This window comes from Rissa tridactyla, chromosome 4, assembly GCF_028500815.1.
Source record: "Rissa tridactyla isolate bRisTri1 chromosome 4, bRisTri1.patW.cur.20221130, whole genome shotgun sequence".
Lineage (NCBI taxonomy): Eukaryota > Metazoa > Chordata > Aves > Charadriiformes > Laridae > Rissa > Rissa tridactyla.
This window is the reverse complement of record NC_071469.1, coordinates 46807812-46831925: the sequence shown is the minus strand read 5'-3', so window position 1 is coordinate 46831925 and position 24114 is coordinate 46807812. Positions and strand designations below refer to the sequence as shown.

The following is a 24114-nucleotide window of genomic DNA, read 5'->3' as shown; positions in this document are numbered from 1 at the left end:
GGCGCTGACATCCCTCCGCGGGAACGGCCTAGGCCCATGGGCTTCGCCTGGAGCTGCTGCCGGGGCTGAGGGGTGTGTGGGGGCTACGACCGCTAACGGTGGGAGGCCGCGGCCTGTACCACGGCGCGCTGTGGAGGCTTAAGGGGCGCCACTCGCCTAGGCCGCCCGCGGAGCGGGGGCTGTCGGCGCCGCGGGGAGCCGTGGCTCGGGCTGCTGCGCCGCGGTCGCCTCTTTCGTGTCATCACTGTGGGCCCAGGCGCGGTTGCGAGCTGCTGGGGCCTTGCCTGGGAGGCGGCCGGCAGGGTGGGCCCGGGGCCGGGCTCAGCCCTTTCCGAACGGCTCTCATCGGAAATACGGACCTGGCATCTTCTGTCCCCCCAGTGTGCGTTTCGGGGGGCGCTGCGTGTAGGATTCGTTTCCTCTCAAAAGTGACCGGAGCAAAATATTCCCTTAGGTGATTATAATCTTAAAGCAAAAGGTGTGAGCTCATCTCCCATCTACAGCCCTGTTGTTGGGCGCAGGTGTTAGTCTTGGATCTCCAGGGTCCCTCACCAGGAGGTGCTTCCTTGTTGAATCTTCTCTAGTGTATGTGAAAAGGGTCTGGACAGGAATGTGAGTCTCGTTGTCCCACCCCTCACTATTTTATTTGTTTCTCTTTGTGAGTCAGTGTCTTGTGATTCTTCTTAAGATAGTAGCTTTCAGGTTGGTGTGTAGGGGTTTTCCTTGCGAATTTGGACCTCTGTCAGTGAGATACCCAAAGTGTTGTTTAGGAATGAAGCTGAGGAATGAAACTTCGGTGCAGCTGAAGCCAACCTGGGCTCTGTTCTAAAAATGAATGAATATGACTATAAAAATGAATATTATACAAATATAAAAATGAATGAATGAACTCAATCGCTACAATTCAAATTAATTTGTGTGTGGTGTATATCAGCTATCTAATTATGCTACATTTTTCCTTTTTTTGCTGATTTATTACTTTGTGTTTAGTGTTACATCTTCTAGTACTACCGCTAAACTGCAGCACTGTTAAAAGTAGCCGTCTGCAGATGAGAAAGGGATGAGTAGTTGTCAGGGTGTTAGGCTACCAGCTGTGGGAGATCTTCCTTATTTATTGCTTATGTATTGGAGAAAGCATTGCTATAGCTATAGACTTTTAATGAACGTATCTATTGGTTTGAAACTGTAAAGATGCACATTTCCAAATGCTGAGAATCTTAAATATCGAAGTATTCTAAAAGGTTACTCATAGAAACCTATTATTAAAACTTTGCAATAGGGTCAAGTCAAAAAAGAAGAATAATTGGATGCAGGCTGCCCTTAGAGTTTTGATTCTTTGGTGTCCAATATCAGTTGATTGTGCAGAAATTAGAATTTGGTCTGAATTTCTTGCGTCAGGCTTGACCTTTCTTTAAACTTTGCTGTTTTGGTAGCTTCCCCTACATTTAAAACTTAGAGATGCATCTTCTTTCCCCCCCTCCCCCAAGAGTTGCAATAGGGTTAAACTTTTTAAGCAACATTGAGAGAGTGATATATCAAAGCAGAATCAACAAAAGAATGGCCTTAAAGTACAACAAACTGATGCTAAATAAATCTTTGTAGATGTATTGAAGTTAATTCTCAAGAATGCATCGTTGGGAACATTAACTAGGGGGTCCGCTGTGGAAGAAAATACTTATGTGACACCTGCGCAAAAATAAATGAAGCTTGGATTTCAGAAGCATGGGAATTAGAGCAGTCAGGCTGCTTTAAATTTGTACTGATATGAGACTTCTCGTTTGATGTTCTAATATAAAAATGTGAGTGCATGGTAATGGAATGTGATTCTTCACTCTGGAGCACATGTGGCTTGTATGTGGTGGGACTCCCCTTCCATGCTGGCTCGTGTCCTGGCCCTGATGGGGGCCACTTGTGTAACCTGGGCCTCTGCTTCTGCAAACCTGGTCTGCCACGGTGCAGCTGATGTTCTTGTGCTGATGTCTGTTAAACCGGTAAGGCCTTGTTCCCATTTAATAGTCAGCCCAGAGAACCCGACTTCCAGTCTAATGTTAAAAGTTGTTCCTCTCTTGTGCATCACTGTGTGTTAGGTGATAAATTTACAGCTGAGATTCACTTGGCTTGTTGTAAGCTCTTTCAGTTGATCCTTTTTTCTTTTTTTCTTGCTACCCTGATTAATTGTGTCATCCGCAAACTGTAACACCTCTGTTCGCCCCTTTTTATAGATCACTTATGAACATCTTGAACAGTACATACAATTAGAAACTGCTCTGAATGTTTTGTGGAATAGAGATAACTGTCTCTCAAGCTTAAGTATCTAATTTGGAAGATTTTGTTGTGTAGGACGTATGACTTGAAGGACCCTCGAGAGATGTAAATATTGTAAACCTTCTAATTAGGGTTTTCAATATCATGGTCAGTGATCATCTGGTTCCCTTTTTTTTTTTCCCTTTCCTATCCTCTGTTCCTTGGCACCAGTAGATGTCCTTTTCTGTTTTTTGAAAGAAATGTATAAACTTGCATTGCTAATTTGTTTGTAAACTATTTAATGTAAATTGTGTGTGAAGTCTCTGCCAGAGTAGGATGGCATTAAAGCTGTTTGCACCTGTAACAGAATGGTTGGTTTCAAGACAACACAGTTTTAAGACGGATACGGTGTTGCTGATGCTTTGTTGTAGGCTGTTCTGGTGGCTCATCTTATAGGGGTGGAGTTCTAAAGTGTGACATGGGAAAAGCCTTGTACCCTTGTGTTTAAATTAAACATTGCCTTGCACTGGGAAGCGTTGCTGTGGCTTGTGTGAAGAAAGAGTCTCTTGGCCTGCGCAGTTGCGCGTTGTTTGGGGTTGTCTCTATGACAGCTCCGGGCCTGTGAATGTCAGACACTGAAAAGCAGAAGCCGTTGTGCACGTTTGTGCCTCCCTGTTGCAGGGGGGAGGTTGAGATGGTAGAAGAAGTAACTTGGACGATTATTCAGCGGGGAGCGTGGCTGGTGCTGCAGCGCCTAGAAGAGGTGTCTTTCTTCAGCTATTCAAAAAGATGTCTGAAGAAACACAGCCTTGCAGGGCTTGATGCTCTTCTCAGGAGGAAGCCGTTGACACCCAGTTTCCATTATGCCAGCTTCCTGAATTGCTATTGTCACTTTAGAAAAGGCATCTCAAAATGTCAGGTGATGGGCTAGAGAGATTGCTGATGAATCAGCTCCGCCGGAGCACTGTCATTACACATCTTGCAGCAGAACATGAAATGTGATGATGATATGGTGCCAGGCTAATCATTCATTCCTCCTTCAGAAGGTACCGTGTTTCTCGTCCTTCACAGAAGGCCTCATTCCTTCTGTTGCGTTTCAGAACTGCTCCCTTCTTCAATTAGGGATTGCTGGATGATGGTGGCCTGCGATAATGTCTGCTCCATGCTGGAATATGACCGCAGCTACCTCCGTTACAAGAATAATTGTTCTGCCGGCTAGGGGTGTTCAGGGACATGACTCAGGAGAACTGCAGGCCTGGCGGGCCAAGCTGGTGACCGGCCACCGCGTCCCGGTGGCCCCTGCCTAGCCGCAGAGCAGGGGCCGGGGAGCGCCCGCTGCCGCCCGCGCACCGGCGGCGCGGGGGGATGCGTGTGCCCGGCCCCGCGGGGGAGGGAAGGCGGGCGGGCTCCTCGGCGGGGGAGGGCAGGAGGGTGCGGCGCGGCCGGGGCTGCCGTGGGGGGAGCGCGGCGGGGCCGGCCGCCCGGCTCTGCCCTGCCCTGCCCGCCTTTGTCTGGCCCCGGCGCGGGCCGGCTCCCGCCCAGGTGCGGCCGTGGCGCCCCGAGCCCCGCCCGTCGGCGGGGAGGGGCTTGGCTCGGCCCGGCCTGGCGGCTCCCCGCCCGCTGTCGCCGCGGAGCCGGCCCGGAGCTGTCAGGGTGAGTGTCCGGCGAGGCCCGGCGGAGCCGCGGCGGCGCTGGTGCGGCCTGGCCCAGCCCGGTCCGGTCCGGCCCTCGGGCGGGGGCGGCGGGTAGAGACAATGCCGGGCGGGCGGCCTGCTCCGCCGCTGCCGGCCCGCCGCTGCCCCGGCCGCGGCCTGCTGCCAGATACACGGTGCCGCCGCGGAACGGGAAACCTCCCCGGGCTGCGGCGTGCGGGGCTGATGGGGCCCTCGGCGGCCGGGGGAGGAGGGGAACGGGGACATCTGGGGCTGCGGGCGGGGAGCCAGTGGCGGAGCGTGGCGAAGTGGAGGGGTGCTCTTCTGGAAGGTGCTGGGCATGGCGGGGGCACTGATAGGTCGGGGGATGGGGAGGGAGGGCCGTGCTGCCGTGTAGGAGGGGGCTTCCCGTGGAGAAGGAGGGGGCTAGCGGTCGGTCCTGGGGTATGATGTCTCCACGGGTGCTTTCCTCCATCAGCACTTCAGGCCATCCTTTTAAAGAACGTTACATGAGCTTTTCCATGCCTGCGCTTTGTAAACACCTTGAAGGATGGAGGAGTTTGCAGCTAATAAGCACGGCCTTACTGACATCTTTTACTCCATCTGGCGACCCTTAGGATTATGTCAGCACACACAAACTTGCTCGTGGGTTGCCCTTTTCCCTCTTGCCCCCTCTGGTCTATAAGACTGGCTTCACTCCAGGCTTACCCATGCAGTAAGAAATTGCTTTTGCTCTTAGCTGTAGCAGAAGGTCAGTTTACTTTGCGTTGTCTCTCGCTTTTAGGTGCATGAAAAAGAATGGCCTTAGTTACTTTTGGAGACCATGTATTAAAACATATTTTTCCAGAGAAATTAAGTATCTATCTCCCTTACCAGTAACTTGCCATTTGTGCTATTAAGATGTCACTGAGCTGAGTTAGGACATATGAGTTAGAGCAGGCAAGAGAGAATTTAATGCTGTTTATTCTTGAATGCCATTTCATTGCTCCTGAGGCAGTAGCTTCTCTCAGCTGCCATCTACTCCACAACCTCCAAAGCAATTCTTTTTTAGCATGCATTTTTCCTATTTCTTTTCTTTTTCATTATTCTGAAGTCCTGCTTTCCTTTCATCAAGAGTCTGTGTATCTCGCAACTTGTAATTAATCTTTTAATTGAAAATGCCAACCTTTAAAACCTTAGGAAATTTTTATTGCTTAAGCAGCAAATAATGTTCTGTGGGTTTTTTTTTAACCTCTTGTTCTTTTGTGTGTCATCAAAAGATGTGGACTGAAGCTGGAAAGCATGTTTACAGTCTGACTGAAAGTTCTTCTGACTGCTGCTTTTGCAGGTATCTGCAGTTTAGGATTGGTAGTTGGACTTCAAATTTCCTTGTGATTATGTGGAATTTACTAAAGTCATTGCATTATTTTACTGACCGATTAGGCTGTAGTTCTTAGATTTGTGTGCTTTTCAAAATACTTAGTGTGTCTAGGTGTTGTTTAAAAGAAAAAATGAACTATGTTATGATTACTTGAATTTTTCAACCTTTTTTCTGAGCTACCTTATATTGTATCTGATGGGAGGGTTTAGCTGGCAAATACCTAAAACATGCTAGCCTAAATTTCTAAGAAAGTGAAACTTCATTATTTCAGAGCCAAAGAGCACATATGACCCAAAACTGCCATTAAACAAATACAAATTTTTCTGCTAGGAAAACTGTAGGCTGTACTGACAAAGAACTGATTAGTTCTCTGTCAGTAGTGAGAAGTATAGTTTCATCTGAAATGTGATATACAGCTATATGCTCTCCAAGTATATGCCCTACTGTATGAGAACATTTCAAACATTTTTTTTTTTTTCTTTTAAAAAGGCCTGTCTTGCTTTCTTGGAACTTACTCTTTTGAGTAACGTTTCTGAGAAGCTTTCAAAATATCAAAATGCTTGATGCCGTTCTTGTGTAACGGTGATATTCAATAGATGGAAGTGAGTAAGGAGAAGTAGACAGTATCAATAAACATCTGGTTTTGTTTAGCATAAAATTGCTTCCTAGTTTGCCATTGCACATTTTCTGTAAAAATGGTCTGGAAGCTGAAACCATGATAAAATATAGTGTTAGGTGATAAATGTATACTTCAAAATAAAACACATTTTAGGATGTTTACAATGAAAGGATTTTCTTTAGTGGTACCCCGTGAAGCTGTAAGGTTGATGCTATTCATCCCTCAAAATTGTATCAGAGAAAGCATTTATTTAGAAGCTGAGGAGGAGCTGTTCAGAGCAGTGCGTAGTTAATTCAAATGTTCATGTATGGACACTTTTCCATAATCTCTTAATGTGCTGATAAATTTGCTTCCTAAACTTACTTATATTCAGTGGGGAATTGTCACTTTTACATTTGAAATTCTTGCATTTCTGCTGCCTTGTAAATATTTTCTGCACTTGCTGCTTTTTCGTGGTCTCCCTTTGAAAGACATCCTTTTCTTTCCTGGATGGTCTTCATTTTCTCACTGCCCCATAATATAAGAACTTGTCCTGCCAAGAGCTGTCAGGGAGGATTTGTTATTCATCTCCATTGCAGATTCCTCAGCTGACTTGCTTTTGTAAATGTTGTATTGACCATGTTAATAACAAACCTTTCTCACAAAACTTATTTTTGGTGGTTCAGTCACTTCAGAGGTCTTGTTTTCTGTTTTCTACCAAAGTGAATATTGTTACTGAAAGATTTAAATCTGTTTGTTCTGAGTTGTGGTAACAAGAAAGCTATGTAGGTCAAACACTTCATTGCTGCAAATTCACTAGTTATAACATAACATAATTTAGCTGCATTATCGTATAATGAGGCTACTTGCTATTTGGGTGTTGAGAAGTAATGGCTGGAGGTTTGCATGTCTTTGCAGACAGAGAAGCTTTAAAAAAAACCCACCTTTTTGTCAAATGTGGGATATTCTATGAACATACAGAACCCAGTGACTTAATTGAAGGGAGAAACAACAGTTTTATTCTGGTAAATGCAAGACATAGACAGTATAAGATCTTGGCATTAGGACAGGCGTGAGCAGTGATGAAGCTAGAAAGAAGGGATGTTTAAGAAGGAGCACTCCCTCTGTGACCATGGAATACTTTCTGATAAACTGTTTGTCCTAAAAGGAAAAGTTATTGGGGGGGGCAGGGAGAAAGTATAATGTTATCGCTATTTTTAGATACCGGATTCGGCACAGAAGGCAACTTAACCCATTTTTTAATTGAAGTAAGGATTGTAGATGTTACAACTAAAAATAGTAGAGGAAGTGACTTGACCAAACTGAAAAAATGGGTGAGAAAATACACAGTTTCATGGTCGTCCGTCTCCCTTCACTGTGTCTGTCCCATCATTGTGTTCCCTATTCCCCCCACCACAGGTTGAGGACATTGTGATGTTGGGAAGGGAAATTTTAGATCCTTTTCTTCTAGATTCTGTAACTTACACGAGGGTGTGCAAGCAAGAGGTCATGCTTTGTAGCAATGAACTGCTGGATATGTGTAAGCGTAAAAGCATTTGTAAATCAGTATCAGCCTTGCAATGGACAACATTTTTTTAATAGAGTTGCTCCTGACTTTAGGGTTTGAACTGATTTTAGGACTGTAGTAAGGTAGTCACTGTCCTACAATAAAATTTTCCTTGGCAGAATAGATTTCTGCAGAGAAATAAATGTTTCTTTTTATTGTTGAATTAGGAAGCTCATGCTGCTGAGTTTTCTAAATGACCAGAATGTAGATGGGGGTCTATCTTGGTACAGGTGTCAAACCCCTTTATTCTGGTGTTTCTGCTGCTGGCAGGTGCATTAGCGCTTTACTTATTTTTCTGTTTTCTTTGTGAATAACTATTGTCCTTTCATTGGTTCCTTACGTTTTTCTCAACAAAATAATATATACAGGTAATGGCTTGAATTATCTCCAAGTTTCCGAGCGAGATTTGGAAGTGACTTACATAACTTCCTCTTAAGTTCATTCTGCTTATTCTTGGCAAAGGCATGTGTGAGTTTGAGAGGAGACTACTAGATCTATTTGTCTTCCACATCCACGCTGGGAAGTACTCCGTTATTTCTGTACTGGTACGTTAAGATGAAGGTATTCATAAAGCAAACACAGCCTATACTGGCAAAGCTGTGTCTTTCCTGATGGTGCTGATGTTAAACTCTCAGTAGACTGAAGGAAGGGATAAGACAACAAATGAGGGGTTTGGGCAGAGAAAAAGAAAGCAGTGGAGTTTCAGAAGAGTTTAAACAGATGAAAGTGGCCTGCATTGCAAAAAGCTGGTAGGACTTTGATGCAAAAAGATGTAGTAACTCGCTTGCCCTGTTGACCTCTTATGATTGTATGGTTTTGGTATGGCATTTCAAAACTTGAGTTTTATTTTTATTGTAACTTTTAAGTCAGAGTACCTTTTTTTGTCAATTCCGGACATGGAGGGATGGTGTGACCAGTATTTAACCCAGAGCTTTTTTTTTTAATAAGTTGCACATTTTAAAAGATAGTGTACCAGAATTAATGGTTTGCTAGAATGGGCTTTAGGTAGCCTTGCTTCTGTGTACTTCGTTTCTTACATAATGAGCAGAGTGATCCCTTCATTCTCAATGGTTTATAGTTCTAGGGGTTAATTAAGTCCTCATCTTTGGCCCTCTTAATGATTTTTTTTCATTTAATTTTTTTTTTTAATTTTCTGAAAAAGCAAACTTCTCAGTACCACTGTGCAACTGTGCTGGTGTCACGGAAAAGTTCCCACATCACTGTTAGTGAAATGAGAAAGACAAACCATAATAACACTTGAATAGGTTTGTTTATATGTGTAGCCAACTTCTGTCCTGACATTGACTTTCACTATCTTGCCATTGGGTAAATCAGTAGGTTTATGCAATTGTAGGGAGACGAGTATTAACATCCATAGGAACTTATAAATATTTAAGGTAAGTTTAAGGTAGTTCAGTGTGAGTGTGTTGTTGGTAGCTGGTATGGGTTTGTTTTGTTTTTTTAAATTATTTGGGGTATGGGTTGTTCTTTTCTCAAGTATCTTCTAGCTAATCGAATAAGGCAGAAAAAAAGATTGGTTTTACTGTAGCCTGTTGCTAACCTAATTTTGCTGTCCAAGTTAGCTGTATGTTAGCATCGTGTGGCTGACAGAAGGCTGTGGAGAACTTGCTTATATTAACTTACACCAGTGAAATTACGCTCCTGATTCTAGGGGTTAATTTTCTGCAGAGAACCTCTGTACATTAGGTGAAATGCTTTGTAGGTTAAAGTATGCAGTTTTGCTGGCATAGGCTGAGATTGTGTTAGGAGTATTCTGCTAGTATGGTGTATTTATATGCCTCTAGTGATAAGTTGTTGTATATGCTGGCCAGTTTTTAGAGTTTTGGTCATCTTTGTCTATGCATTTGAACTGGTATGCTGGAATGTGTTACTCCTCCTCAGGTTTGATTTTTTGTTTGTACAAATAATGGTGGGAGCTCTCTCACTGCTGCTATTTTAATTTTGCTGATCTCCCCGCATGAGGCATTATTCTCTTGTTATTCTCTGAGCAGTTAGGTTAGTTGTACAATGTGTCTGAGGTGGCCACTGAGCCTAAGGTCTTATCTCTCATACCCTAATGCTCAGTATCTGTATTTTAATAAAAAGGAAAGGGTGGGGGGAAAGGAGGAAAACACTTAGGAACTTGAACGAGTAAGGATTTGAGCCCTACATGTGGTAAGAAATTGATCTCTTGATGCCAGTTGCTGATGCAAGCTACATTAGAATTAGGGCATAAAGTGGCCAGCTTGCAAAAATGGGTTCTGTTCTTCTTGCAGTACTGTTCATTTCAGTTGCGTTGTTTGTAAAGCTGGTAAAATGGCTGTCCTTACACGAGCACCGGATTATTTTTTGACACTGATTCATGGCACCTGTTGCCAAAAGCATGTGTCAGTAAAAGTCAGTTTTCTAGTGTTGATGTGTACTCATTTCGTCTCAGCGCCTTAATCATAGTACATTCTTCCTCAAGCTTAGATGAGGTTATATTTTGCATGCCTTGTCTGCTTACTGAAGCTTTCACAGACTGAGACTTCTAGTGTTTGACATATTACAAATTGCACTCCTCTCTAATCTTTAATGGCTTCTGGTAGCCTTCCAGGGCAAACAGAATAGTGGTCTGGTCTTAGCAATGTATATCTAAATATAATTACAAGCATGTGAGAGTGGGTTGCACATTAGCAGTAGATTTGCTACAGAACTGTCTTTGTTTTGTTTTGTTTTTTTTTTTTAAGTAGAAGTATGTTGTGTTGTAGCACCTTACATATATTTTCCTATGTTCTAACTTGTCTCTATCTGCACAGGAGTAACTGTAATTATAGAGAGAACCTGAGTTACAATGGGGGACGACAGTGAGTGGATGAAACTGCCCATTGACCAGAAATGTGAACACAAGGTAGGAGATCTTGTCTTTGGGTTTGGCTTGCTGTATATCTCTGCTGCAGTGATTCTGTGGTACTCCCCTATCTAGGTACACCATAGTTAAGTAATCTTGACAGCTGCACAGCATGCGGATAACAGGTCTGAAACGGCATCAGTTCTATCCAACTTAAAGGCTGAATAACATTTCTTGAGCAGAATTTAGTAGTATGATAATCTGTATGGCGTAAGCTTGTGCACTGAAAGATCAGTGCCCTCATTCATGTGAAGAAATTACTCATCTGTAGCTGAAACTATTGTTGGCCTCCCACCTACTCATCAGTGATTGTTAGAGCTTATGAAGAGCAGTGGGAAAGGCTGGCATCTCTCTAGCCAGATCATTCTTGGCAGAAGAATAAGTATTTTGTCCTGCTGCATGTTATTCATATAGTCATTGAAGAGAAATCTTGCACGTGCCAGTTTACTCTGCACAATTTCAACTATGATTGAAGAATTTTTCGAAATTGGTGATTTAAGATTGTATTAGCACAATATTTAAATGTCTGATTTCTGCTTTCAGCTGTGGAAAGCTAGATTAAATGGTTATGAAGAAGCCCTTAAGCTCTTCCAGAAGATAGACGATGAAAAGAGCCCTGAATGGTCCAAGTATCTTGGATTGATAAAAAAATTTGTGACAGACTCCAATGCAGTGGCTCAGTTGAAAGGTCTGGAAGCGGCGCTTGCTTACGTTGAAAATGCTCACGTAGCTGGGAAGTAAGTATCCTTTTCTTGCTATTAGTAGGCTTCTATGACAGTTTAATGTGGCCTCTCACAGTTCTGGTCTTTGCTGTTGAGAGCAGAGCTTGCTTTCTGATTCAGAGAATTTGCTGAATGGTAGACTTCCCTTATAGATGGCCTCCATGTGCATATTAACTTGTCAGAAATTGCTTACAATGTTCAAAGAAACTTTTAAAGGCAGTAGTAAAGATTCCTGAAATGGTAGAGAAAGGGAATCAGTAATTTGGTGGTGTAGGTGCTGTGAACTGGAATCCCTGTTCTTGTTTGACTGAAACAGTCTGTACATACAGGGAGCCTTTTTAGGACATATTAGTGTAATTCATTCATGAAATAAAATGTTGTTATGTTTATGCGGTGTTGCATCCAACTTAACCAATATGAATCTTCATATCTGCCAGTTTCTTTACATGTTTGTTAGTATTTCGCTGTAGTCTATCCCATGAAATAGCCTGTACTCCCAAGGGTGAAATAAAAACAACTAATTGGCCAAGTCTGTGCTTTGGTGCACTGACTTTGTGACCTGATTAAATGAATAAATCTTATTTAAAAAAAAAAACCAACACAAATAAACAAACTCAAGGCTTTGTTTAAAAACTTAACAACCTTCCAAACCCCTTGATTTGGTTGATTGGAAGCTTTGAAATAGATAGTGTGCTGTGATTATGTACCATTGCCATATGTTAGCTAACTAACGTATGGAATTCCAGGAAATGGCATTTATTTGTGGACCTTAACTAATGTATGTTAATGAATGCACTTTTGAGAAAATGTCTACTAGTCACTGTCTGGTATAGTTCAGCGTTAGGAACAAGTAACTAGCATTCAATCTGCAGGAGTTGTTTTGATTAAACTAGAGGTTGCAATTGCCTCTTACAAAAAAATTACCTTCAGAGTTAACTTAAATTTTAGTCCCTGTTGTATGAGGACTTGCTGAGTTTTAATCCATGTTTTGTGTGTGTTGTGTGTGCTTTTTTGATAATGGTGTGGAAGACCTGCTTCACTTAATGTTCCAAAAATAACATTCTCTCTTCTTTCAGGACAACAGGAGAAGTAGCATCTGGAGTTGTAAATAAAGTGTTCAATCAGCCAAAAGCCAGAGCAAAAGAGCTGGGTCTAGATATATGTCTAATGTATATAGAAATTGAAAAAGGTGAGGCAGTACAAGAAGAATTACTAAAGGGTCTGGACAACAAAAACCCGAAAATCATAGTGGCATGTATAGAAACACTGAGGAAAGCACTAAGGTAAGCTTTTAGTTTTTAGTTTGTGGTTTGTTCCCTGCCGCCCCCTCACCCCAGCAGTATATAGAGTCTAATTTGTTGCTTGAGTCTTTTTAGCAGGCCCTTGTTATTGTTGAATAGGATGTATCTTAACTGAACTGATATTTTTTGACAACAACAGTTGAGAGCATCACGGGATTTGTTAGATGTGAGGCAAGTCTTTGTTGTATGAGGCTCATCTGGATCACTTTCATTCATGGCAACTGTTTACCAGACTTCCATTTTCACAATGGACCTCTGAAAGAAGAGCTGGCTTAGGTTGTCTTGTTCCAGTCTGTGGAGCTTCTCTTCTGAATAGCAGAAGTAAACTCACTGATAGGAAAACTAAAATGTAGTCTTTATTAAAAAAACCTTTTTTTAAAAAAAAAAAAATCCACTGTTTTCCTCACTGATGTGAGCATCTTTAATTGGGCACACTGTGTGTGTTTTTGGAAGAAAGGAAAAAGAAAGAAACCTCAGTGCACAGTAAGCTTCCATTGTCCGTATGATAATTTCTTTATTAAAAAGAAAAGCTGATAATCGTCCCTAAAAATCAAATCCACTTTAATTAAGATGAGGTAGGTGGTTTCAAGCTTAGATTTATTTTTTTTCTTCCACTTCAAGTATGTTTGCTGTCTTCGTGAGTTGGGTGAAAAATAATGGGGTTTTATCAAATTCTTATACTTCGTATATATATAATTCACTGTATCTTAAATTTATTTTTTTTTTTAAAAGGAAACAGATAACTTCAGTATTAATGGGCAGGATACTTTTTTCCTGAGTTCATGTGACAATTGTATAATATAGATGGAGATTGTCTTAGGTATTTTTTAGAGAACTTGCTGAAGCATATATGTAGATAATTCTTGTTAACCTAATTGTTTCAGGCTTCTGTAATAGAAGTCAAAATAAAGCATTGGGTTTAGCACATTACCTGTGCTGCTACTGCGTGACACTACTGTCCTACATTTAGAATGTATTTTAGCTATTTTAAATTGCCTTATCTAATCAAATGTCCTTTTAACAGTAAAGTGTAATTAGAAACCTACATAACCTTCCTCAGTATCTTTCAGCTAACTATGTCTATACAAATGTGCCAGATCTGCCAATTTTTTTCATATGCAGTATTTTATTATCTTTGAAATGGCAAGATCAAATTAATTCATGGAACCCTATTGACTTAGCTTTCATCTTCTGCTTCTGAGCTGTGTTGCTACCTATTTTTGACAGGGTTTCTGCATTGATAACAAAATTTGCATTGTACCTAGGTGGGTAACCTGAGTGCGTAACTAGTTTAGCTTCTGGTGCTTTTTACCTTGTGCTAAGGTTCTTTCCTGTGGTGGTGTATGAATTGGGTAATATTATATGAATTGGAGAATATGAGAATTTGCATAGGCACTTTTCCTAATATGCTCTTTATTTGAGTCATGGTAGACAAATAAAATTCTTGTGCAATTTGTTTATTCGTATTCTGCATTTAAGTTGTGCTGTTTCTAAGACTGGAGCCCCTTTTGCAGGTCAATACTTAGTATTTCTCAAAGTGGGCTTGGCAATAAAACGTTTAGCATTAGAATCTTTGGAAAGTGAGATGAGACATGTACGTTTTGGTTTCTGAGCAGCCATCTTTACTAGCTTTTTCATGTGATACGTGATTGGAGGGAAGCAGAAGTAGTAGTGTGATTGGAAAAGTTAATTCAGAATTCTCACGGAAAAGAAATGCTTCTGAATCAAAAAAAAAAACCAACCCATGTCTTCTGAGGTGATTTAGATATGATGTTTTAAGAACTGTAGCAGTTAACTTTACTCTTTGTATGAAAAAAAAGTTCTTCTCATTCATCAGTGATTGAAAAAGGAAGTTCAGTGTATTAAGTTTAACAAGATGTAGAATCTGCTGACAGGGAAGGGCGATTGTCTGGGGAAACTTGTTTTATGTGTCCTTTCAGCAGCACATATTTCAACACGTGTATTTTTTTCTGAAGATGACCCAGGCTCACTATAATTATCTGATCCAACAACAGCGAAAATGACTAATGCTTTTACTGCCGTTTGCCTCCAAGGATAGACAAAGGAGATTCTATTCTGATTTTAAAAAAAAAAGTAGGTCATACAAATTTTGGTCTAGGGACGCCTTTTTCTTTTTCTTTTTTCTTTCCCACCCCCCGGCAAGGGAACAGATTTAAGCAGCAGATTGGATTAAGTGCTTTGAAGTACTTTCAGAGGCCTGATTTTGTAATTCCAAGCTGGGCGTGGAGGGTAATTATGATAGGGCAAATATTCTTTAAATTTTACAGTAGCTTAGTAGCTTCACAAAATAATAACTATAATAATGATTTGAGTAAATGACACAATCTCTAAATGTACACTGGAAGCGTTCCATAGATTTAAAAAAAAAAAAGTAATAATTATTTGTGGATCACTCTTTGGTTCCTACCTGGACACTGATACTATTCCATGTTTTTAACTTTCAGTGAATTTGGTTCAAAAATAATCTCACTGAAGCCAATCATTAAAGTATTGCCAAAACTTTTTGAGTCGCGGGAAAAGGCTGTTCGAGATGAAGCCAAACTCCTTGCTGTGGAGATATACCGTTGGATAAGGGATGCTCTGAGACCTCCATTGCAGAACATAAATTCTGTTCAGGTAGGCAGAAAGTGGTTCTGTATCCAAACATTTGAGAAAACACTTCTCTGCTCGCCCTCCCTGATCCTGTGGTGTTGGGCATTCTTAAAATCATAGCTGGAATTTTTTTGTAACAGCAACGTTATTTGTTAGTTTTATTTTGCAACTTTACCTAGAACTTTAGTCCCTCTTTGTTATTTGTTAAGAAATTGTGAAAATGCTTTGTTGCTCTGAATACATGTGAAGTTGAGGGGGGAAGCATCATATTGAAACTGAGGAGAGAATTTGAGAAGTAGAATGGTATTTCTTGAAGACCTAATGCAAGGGCAAATGGTTACCCTTATAAAAGACCCTTTCACTGTAAGTCTTCAAGTTAACCATTTTCCTTCTCGGTTTCTTTTTTCCTGAATTTTTTTCCCTCTTTGCAGCCCTTCAGATTTGTTCTGGTGGTGCTCAGGATGTGACTGTTCCACTTCAGGAAGTGGCGTTACTTTATAATAGAGAACTATGCTATTGGAGATGGATCACTCTGTTATTTTAAAAATCTATAAATTATTTATGCAACCCTCCCCCCTACCCACTTGAGTTAATAGTGTTCAGGTGGAAAACAGGAGCTTGCTGTGAAAAGGCATGTTTTAAAAAATAATTAAAAAAAACCAAACAAACTAAAAAAAAAAACCAAAAAAACCCCAACAAACTGTCTCATCAAATGTAGCTGAACATGTTTGTTTCATCTTAATTTTAGTGTGTAATAATAGCATGGCCGTAACAAAAAGATTTTCCTTCATGCTCAGCCATTTTTATTTTAAAGCTTCTACAGAGGAGACACACCATTCTGATTGTTCTTATGTAAATGCTTTGCACTGCTGTTTTTGTTCATGATATGTGGTTCTGTGGATATACTTGGTCAAAAGTTTCTGAACAGTGCATGTGAAGGGGAAGCCATTACTTTGGTGGCAGAAGAAAGAACTTGAAAGGTAGTGCTATCTTGGCTTTGAAATGGGAAAACTCCATTGGTTTCCATGAAGCATTGCTTGTCTTGGGGTATGTCCAAAATGTCTCTGATACAATGATTCTTTTCCCTTTTGACAGCTAAAAGAACTGGAAGAAGAGTGGGTCAAAGTGTCATCAGCTGCTCCGAAGCAGACCAGGTTCCTGCGTTCCCAACAGGAACTGAAAGCAAAATTTGAGCAGCAGCAGGCAGTTGGAGGAGATGCAGATGGAGGTAAATTATTTAATCTGAGTTACATTGGGAAGTGTATCACAGGTACATTTTTTGAGAAAGAATGCATGAAACTGTAAAAGTGCTTTTATTCAAACTGGTGCAAAACACGTGGGATGCAGTACACAAGAAAACGTGGCTGGGGCAAAAACTTTATATGAAAGAGTATCTGTCCTTTGGAATACCAAAATCACAACTGCTGATAGTACTTCTTAAGTAATGGGCCTTAGGTGCGCTGTAGTCAAAATTTCATTTGTCACTCTGCTTATATTTTTCTTTCTTGCGATTGCAGGAGATGATGATGAGGAAGAGGCGGTACCACAAGTAGATGCATATGAGTTGCTTGAAGCTGTAGAAATTCTTTCCAAGCTTCCCAAAGACTTCTATGAGAAAATAGTAAGCATAAACTTAAATACTACCAGTTAATTCTATGACATGTGGAGCTAATGCGTCTTAAGACTTACTGGCATTCAGCAATGTATGCTTTAATGCTACATGGATAATAGCAGACTAGTGTAAGTAAAATATAGACTATCATAAATAAGTCTCAAAATTTGATTTACCAGCAAGAAAGCTGTAATTTTAAGGAGCTGAGATATGTGCTGGGAAAGGACTGTATTTCATATTTCATTGCAGTTATTGATGTTGAACCGTAGGGCGACTTTGGCTTTCTCAGGATAAAAATTAAATTTTAAAATCTATGGTTTGTGGCAAGTATGCTTCTCTAAAAGTGTTTGCATTTATCAATGAATGTAAATTTGCTCTGCAGGAAGCAAAAAAGTGGCAAGAAAGGAAAGAAGCCCTAGAAGCTGTTGAACTGCTGGTGAAAAATCCCAAATTAGAATCAGGAGACTATGCAGACTTGGTGAAAGTTCTCAAAAAGGTAAATAAAACCCAGAGTCCACATATGGCTTAATATTTTTTTGTAACTTATTTGTATTATACTTTAAAAATTACAGTTGAAAGAATACTCCTGAGTAGAAAATTATTAGCCGGAACAACGGTGGAAATAACCCAATCAATGGCACACTGACTACTCTAAGAAATTCTTCGAAGTCTCTGAAACTTGGATTTTTCAGAGTCTTTAACTCCTTTGTTTTGTTTTGCTTTTTCTCTTCAGGTTGTTGGAAAGGACACAAATGTTATGTTAGTTGCTTTGGCTGCCAAATGCCTTGCTGGACTAGCTGCTGGCCTCCGAAAGAAATTTGGACAGTATGCAGGGCATGTAAGTAAGAGTATGTACTTTTTTCTTTTTTCATTGATGCTGGACACCAGGAAATACTTTACTACTTCCCCCCCCCTCCCCCGCCTCTGTCAAACCTTGGTATTTATCAAAGGTATTCTTTGTACAATTATGAATGCTTACCTACCCCTTAATGGAGCAAGCAGTGAAATATCTGCCAAGATCTCTTGTTTGTTCACGTTCAGCAACATGAAGCTTACTATTGCAAATTTTCTGTACTAAAACAACTCTGAATTACTCTGCCATGAAATGAATGTTATTTACATTACCTCATCCTCGAGATGCACCCACAGAAATGCATTTGTAGGCCACAGTGGAAAAAGTAGCTTCTGAACCTGAATTCTACTTAGCAGCTCCATGATGTATGTTTTAGGTTGGGTGGGTCTTTTTGAATGTGAGGGGGTGGTTGGTGGTGGGCTTTTTGTTTGTGTCTTGTGGGGGGTTTTTTTTGACTGCTGTAAATACCCAAACTACTGAGATTTTTGGTACCAAAACGTTCTGGTGATGTAGTTCAGTGCTGTTCTCCTTTGCTACTCTTCTCTTCCCAACAGCTAATGTCGGGGTATATGAGGAAGCTTCACCAATCCCTGGGAAGAAAAGGAGCTGTTACTTAGTTGCAGTTATCTCCCTTGTTTCTCAAGTCTCTGTTGTTGTGTTCTTTAACCTGCTCAATCATTTTTTTTCTTGTGATAAGAGGTAGCTGATGTGTCTGCCTACTGGTAGTGTTACATTTTGTGATGAATTGGAAAGTGACTGAATCTCGCTGCTTCAGAAACATTCAAATCTCTCAAACTCTGAACAACAGTTTATAGAAAGTCTCTTTCATTCTGAAAGCTGTCCGTAGTTGTAAGAAGCATTCTTACATCTGTTTACACTCGATTTGTGTTTTAAAGGTTAACCCTCATAGCTACAGAGTTAGTATTGAAAAAGCTGAGCTTCTGAAATAAGGGTATAGCTCCACGGTTGCCAAGCAAATGGCGTTGAGAAGATGACTTTTCTCAGTACTGTAATGGTAGCTATGAATTGCATAATCTCAGTGCTCATTTTACCAGTTCACTTGATTTTGCTTGATGAATTTATTTACTAGTAAGGAAGATGTAGATTTCTCCTGAGAGTGGGCTTTTAAAGTGTTATAAACCAGACTATTGCTAGAATTGTGGGATTATTATAAGCTCTATTAGTTAAATATAGGACTGTAATGTTACAGTCTGCAGGCTCTGTTAAAACAAGAGTGATGAAGTCAAGCGTAGAACCATACTACTCACTGTAATTGAGTGCGTGTGGCCCAACTTCACCTCTTGTTGGCTGCCTTTGGGGCCCTGAACTGATTTTTCTTCCTCCCTCCCTTTCTCACGAAGGAAACGGCTCCTTAAAAATACTCATTCTAGCTGTCAGCATTTTCTAAAACAGAGACTTAATGTTTTTAAATATCTTCTTCCTGTGACTTTGTTCTCTGTTGGGCTTAGGGGTGTCTAGCACCTGCAGTAGCACATGTGAGGGTCTTCATGGTGCTATTCTGTATTAATCGAAGGGGGTTTTTTTAGTGCTAAAGTCTTTGTGAACTGGGAATTTTACAAGAACAGGGAATTTACAAGTTGCAGCCCAGCAAAGGATACCAGCTGAGCCTAGGTCACTGCATGTTGCAAGGGGTTGAGATATCATAGTCACCTTCTGAGTAGAAAGCATTATCTGTGGAAAATCCATTTTGTATTATGTAAGAGCTTATAACTTCTGTAAGGCACTAGACTCCTAAACTATGAACCACATTACATTTATGAAAATACTGTAAATAGCCTGCTTTCCACAATTAAAAGCTCTGCATGTTTCAGTCTCACTGACAGAAGTTCTTACTGTTACAGAGACAATGTTTAAATGGAGCTGCTCATATTACTTGCACATAAGAATATCTGCTGGTTTTATTTTTTCTTTGTTTTTTAAAAAAAATTATTTATTTTATTTTTCATCAGTAACTGACAGAGCAGCTAGGCTGGGTATAAATTGCTGTGAAAAAAATGCCAGTATGGCATGGTTTAGTGTCAGGTGTGCTTTTTCAAGGTGATAGACCTGAAAAATATTCTCCAGGAAGGATTCAGGTTGCTTTGGAACCATGGTCTTGTCAGCTGTGGGTCAAATGAGGGCTTCTTGGTGGGCCATGCTGAGTACTGTTAGGAAGCTGGGAAAGAGGGGACAGGTTATGTACCTTCTTGGATTCTTACAGTACTCTGTTCTGTGAAATTGTTTATTTCCATTCTGTTGCTCTGTGTTACAAACCAGTAGAGCCAGAGTACTCATAGGTAATTATGTGAACTTGTATATCTGCCTCTTATTTAGCTTTCCTGTGAAATTGTTAAAAAAAAATCTATATTTTTGCAATAGGTTGACTGGAATGAATTTAACATTGGAGATCAGCTAGAATAAACAGTTCATACTGCTGTTGTGTACCCCTGGAGGGGGCGTCAGTGATGTTTGCATTATTTGCTTCTCTGCAAAATACCAAGGAGCAGACTGTCAGGCTTTCCAGTTACATTAGTGAAGAGTGGATTGACTTCTTTGTTTCTTTTTTGCTTTTCCATAGGTTGTTCCAACAATCTTGGAGAAATTTAAAGAGAAAAAGCCTCAGGTAGTGCAGGCACTGCAGGAGGCCATTGATGCAATCTTTCTTACAGTAAGTAAGAGTGACAATTTTCCCATTGTCTTTCTAATTGGTCTCTAATTTTGATTGCCTTTCTCTTGCTTTACTGAAACTAATGACTTCTTTATCCAACACTGTAGACCACATTGCAGAACATAAGTGAAGATGTGTTGGCAGTGATGGACAACAAAAACCCAACAATTAAGCAACAAACATCCCTTTTCATTGCAAGAAGCTTCCGTCACTGCACACCTTCTACTCTGCCAAAAAGCCTGTTAAAACCTTTCTGTGCTGCACTTCTCAAGGTAAAGAAAGAGGCATTGGTACTCTTCCTGTCATTGACTCGATCACTGTTGTTGTGAAGCGTCGGATTCATTTGGGAGGAAGACCCTTCTGCCAGTGCAAGGACTAGAAAGTTCTTGTGTGCTGTGTAGCCATTAGAGTTACTTTTGACTCACGTCAAACTTGGAGATGACTGTCAGTCACGGGAACAGTTTAGTCTCCTTTTTCTTAGTGTATCTGAAACTGAAGACTCGCCAAATTTATAATAGATTAAGACAGTGATTTATTTTTAACTCAAACTTCTGGGCACTGTGTCACTTCTTGCAAACTCTAGCAAACTTTTGTTGGAAAGCTGTTCACTTACCATGAATAAAAGAACCATCATTGATTTATAGACTGCAGTTACGCTAGAGTATTTATCAGTATAAATGATAATGATGTATACTTTCTTCTCATGGCAAAATAGCCCTTTCCTTGTTATGTGAAATATCGCTGGTTTCAAAAACGGAGATTTGAACAGGGTTCAGAGCTTCAGACTCCTTGTGAACTTTCATGGTGTTGCAGTATCTATTAAAGCATGACCATTTTAAAGCACACCACAGTATGGTGAGTAGGACTAGGGAAGTGCTTGTCCCCCTGTACTTGGCACTGGTGAGGCCCCAGCTTGAGTACTGTGTCTAGTTTTGGGCCCCTCACTACAAGAAGGACGTTGATGTGCTGGAGTGTGTCCAGAGAAGGGCAACAAGGCTGATGAGGCATCTGGAGTCTTATGAGGAGTGGCTGAGGGAGGTGGGTTTGTTTAGCCTGCAGAGAAAAGGAGGCTGAGGGGACACCTTATTGCTCTCTACAACTACCTGAAAGGAGGTTGTAGAGAGGCGGGGGTCGGTCTCTTCTGCCAAGTAACAGGTGATAGGACAAGAGGAAATGGCTTCAAGTTGTGCCGGGGAGGTTTAGACTGGATATTAGGAAAAAATTTGAGAGGGTTATTAAGCATTGGAACAGGCTGCCCAGGGAAGTGGTTGAGTCTCCATCCCTGTCACTACTTAAAAGATGGGTAGACATAGTGCCTAGAGATACAGTTTAGTGATGGTTTTTGTCAGCGTTGGGTTGGTGGTTGGACTAGATGACCTGAAAGGTCCCTTCCAACCTAGGCAATTCTATGAATGTTTACCCTCTTCTTGTAGTGGGAGAGATCCAAAGATGAGAAACTGGCTATATCTGAACAACAGTAGGCTTGATCAATACATAGGAAAACAGAAGTGAAAACCAACCTTTTTTTTTTGTAGTGGAGTGTTAAAAATTATTCTGCAGTAAACGTAATTTTTTAAAAAGGGGAGGGGATTTATACAGAAGATGGAGTTAAGTATCTGTTTAGATGTGAGCTGCAAGTCATATGATATGAGTTGTCTTTCTCTGTAGCATATTAATGATTCTGCTCCTGAAGTAAGAGATGCTGGATTTGAAGCATTAGGCACTGCCTTGAAAGTGGCTGGAGAGAAAGCTGTGAATCCTTTTCTAGCAGATGTAGACAAACTAAAGCTTGACCGGGTGAGTTTGTTATCATAAGTGTTTAAAAAAAAAAAAAAAAAAACCCCCAAAAAAACCAACAAACAAACAACCCCCCCCCCCCCGAGTCTCTATCCATTTAAGATACATTTTAGGCTAGAGAAGACAAAAGAGGATGCTTTAGCTAATGACTTCCACCACAGATTTTTTGAAAATTTATTTTTTACTTAAAAATTACTGATGTTACAGGAAATCTGGAAATCTCTTTATTTCTTGCTATATTATCAAGCATCTTTTCTTTGACTTCCACTACCTAAAATGCATTAGTATGTTAACATTGCATCTTTTCATTCTTGTGCAAAGTGTCTGTGTGGCTTCGAAGCTTTATTATCTATGAGGTGGGTTGTGAGGTTTGGTCTGGGGTCTTTTTGGTTGGTTGTTGGTGGGGTTTTGTTTAGTTTTGAACGTTTTCTCTGTTTGAAACAAAGTTTAGGCTTTTAGGTCACAACCACATAGTCTAATTCTATATTACTAGACAGGATTTGGTATTAAAGACTTACTTTCCAAAAACAAAGTTTTCATGCTTTTGCATAAGATGACAGGTTTGTGGTCTGAATGATTTTATAATTTTAGGTGCTAAGAATTGGTCTTTAGAGCATCTATAAGTATCAGGGGCATGTCAATGCTTTCTATGTGTATAAATGCACTTAGTTTTGAGCTAGGAAAATTATTCTAGCAATACAGCGATGGCTGATGCTATTGACTGGCTAACATTACTACTGTAAAGAACACAGGATAACAAGATTTTGTGAAGTAAACAACTTAAACTCTTCAAGTTTTTTCTAGAGTAGTCAAGTTTGAGCTACTGCTGTTGAAGGGACGTCCAATTGTGGTAGCTAAACAGCTTTAACAGCACTTTTCTTTTTTTCCCTCGTTGTTCTTTTTTTTTTCTTTAACTGCTTGTCAGATTAAAGAGTGTGCTGAGAAGGTAGAACTGGTTTATGGTAAAAAGACAGGAGGAGCTGCTGAGAAAAAAGAAGGCAAGCCTGTTACTGGGAAGACCCCTGCTCTTTCAGGGACTAGTGGAGATAAAGAAACAAAAGATGCAGCAACCAAACCAGGATCACTGAAAAAAGCACCCACTGCAAAGGTAAGAGACTGCCAAGAGATTGTCTGACAATCACAGTTGTCTGTGATAGCATCAAATAGTTACTTACTGGCCTGTTGAACGTCTCCTTCCACTGAGGAATCACTGTCCTTTTGTAGGAGTAGGTGAGCCCGACAACAAAAAGAATCTGGGACTTTCCGAGAACGTACTTGTTGAAATCTCAGTTTTTAATGATACAAACTGTCTCATCACTTACATCTTAATACTGGATTTTGATATTGAAATAGGGATAGACCACTGGAAGCATTCAGAAGAGCCTCATGTGTTCTAATGTTAACATGCTCCGTGGTGATATGGTAATATTTGGCTGGTCAACAACTCTTCTTATAACTAGCAAGGTTACTAATTAAGTGTTTAGTATTTTCTTCAGTGCTTTTTTCGTTTGTTACCGTAAATAATTTGAACCATTAGCCTGTATTACTTTAAAATGATTATTTGGATTTTAAAAATTGACCTAAGTAGCACTATAGATGGTCTTTGTAATACCCTTCTTATTTCTTCAGGTGGGAAACCTGGAAGTGAATAGATCATACTTTTTAAAATCTATTTATACTCTGGTAGCTTGGAAGAGAGACACCAGTCACAAGTTTAATATCTAGTCAGTATCCATAGGAGAACATATAGATTAATTTGTTTTTCCTGAACCTTCATAAATACATACGTTATTTCCCTCTTTGTCTTTCATTGTCTTGTGTGTCCGTGTTACTGTATGTGTTTTATAAAACCTGGTAGGCTGAAAGCAACACATAAATTAAATAAGCTCTAGCAGAAAACTGTTTCTTTCCCTACAGCTGTTACAGTACTAGAGAGATATGTATTTGTTGACATTAAAATGTAGAAGTGTGGAAAAAAACAGCAGTTCTTTTGCTATCTGATGAACTAGAGACCTGTTTGGTCTTGGATAACTTGTCCATTTCCTTTCTAGCCCGGGGGCCCACCCAAGAAAGGCAAACCAGCTGCGGCCACAGGTATGGGAGGTGCTGGGGCTAAAGGCAAGAAGGGTCCTGAGACCAAAGAAATATTTGAATCAGAGCTCTCTGTGAGTATTCTGCTATTTTCTGAAATACGAAGTCCTTTGTATAAGTAGCTTTGGTTAATCAGTTGTTCAGCT

At 40.4% G+C, this 24114-nt stretch overlaps 1 protein-coding gene across 7 annotated transcripts in view; it reads left to right on the top strand.

Moving 5' to 3' along the window:
• The window catches only part of CKAP5 (cytoskeleton associated protein 5), a 54814-nt gene that overhangs the window by 281 nt on the left and 30419 nt on the right, over positions 1–24114 (top strand). For 5 of the 7 annotated variants that reach the window (XM_054197942.1, XM_054197939.1, XM_054197943.1 and 2 more), the window contains exons 2-14: positions 10220–10311; positions 10855–11048; positions 12110–12316; positions 14800–14971; positions 16043–16175; positions 16465–16568; positions 16942–17055; positions 17293–17397; positions 19991–20080; positions 20188–20352; positions 21749–21877; positions 22803–22985; positions 23929–24042. In XM_054197942.1, the coding sequence (XP_054053917.1) occupies positions 10255–10311; positions 10855–11048; positions 12110–12316; positions 14800–14971; positions 16043–16175; positions 16465–16568; positions 16942–17055; positions 17293–17397; positions 19991–20080; positions 20188–20352; positions 21749–21877; positions 22803–22985; positions 23929–24042 (1767 nt within the window). In that variant the 5' untranslated portion in view covers positions 10220–10254. Of the gene's footprint in view, positions 1–3763; positions 3898–5204; positions 5224–10219; positions 10312–10854; positions 11049–12109; positions 12317–14799; positions 14972–16042; positions 16176–16464; positions 16569–16941; positions 17056–17292; positions 17398–19990; positions 20081–20187; positions 20353–21748; positions 21878–22802; positions 22986–23928; positions 24043–24114 lie in introns of those variants that run through there. The other 2 variants (XM_054197940.1, XM_054197941.1) reach the window with 2 other exon arrangements.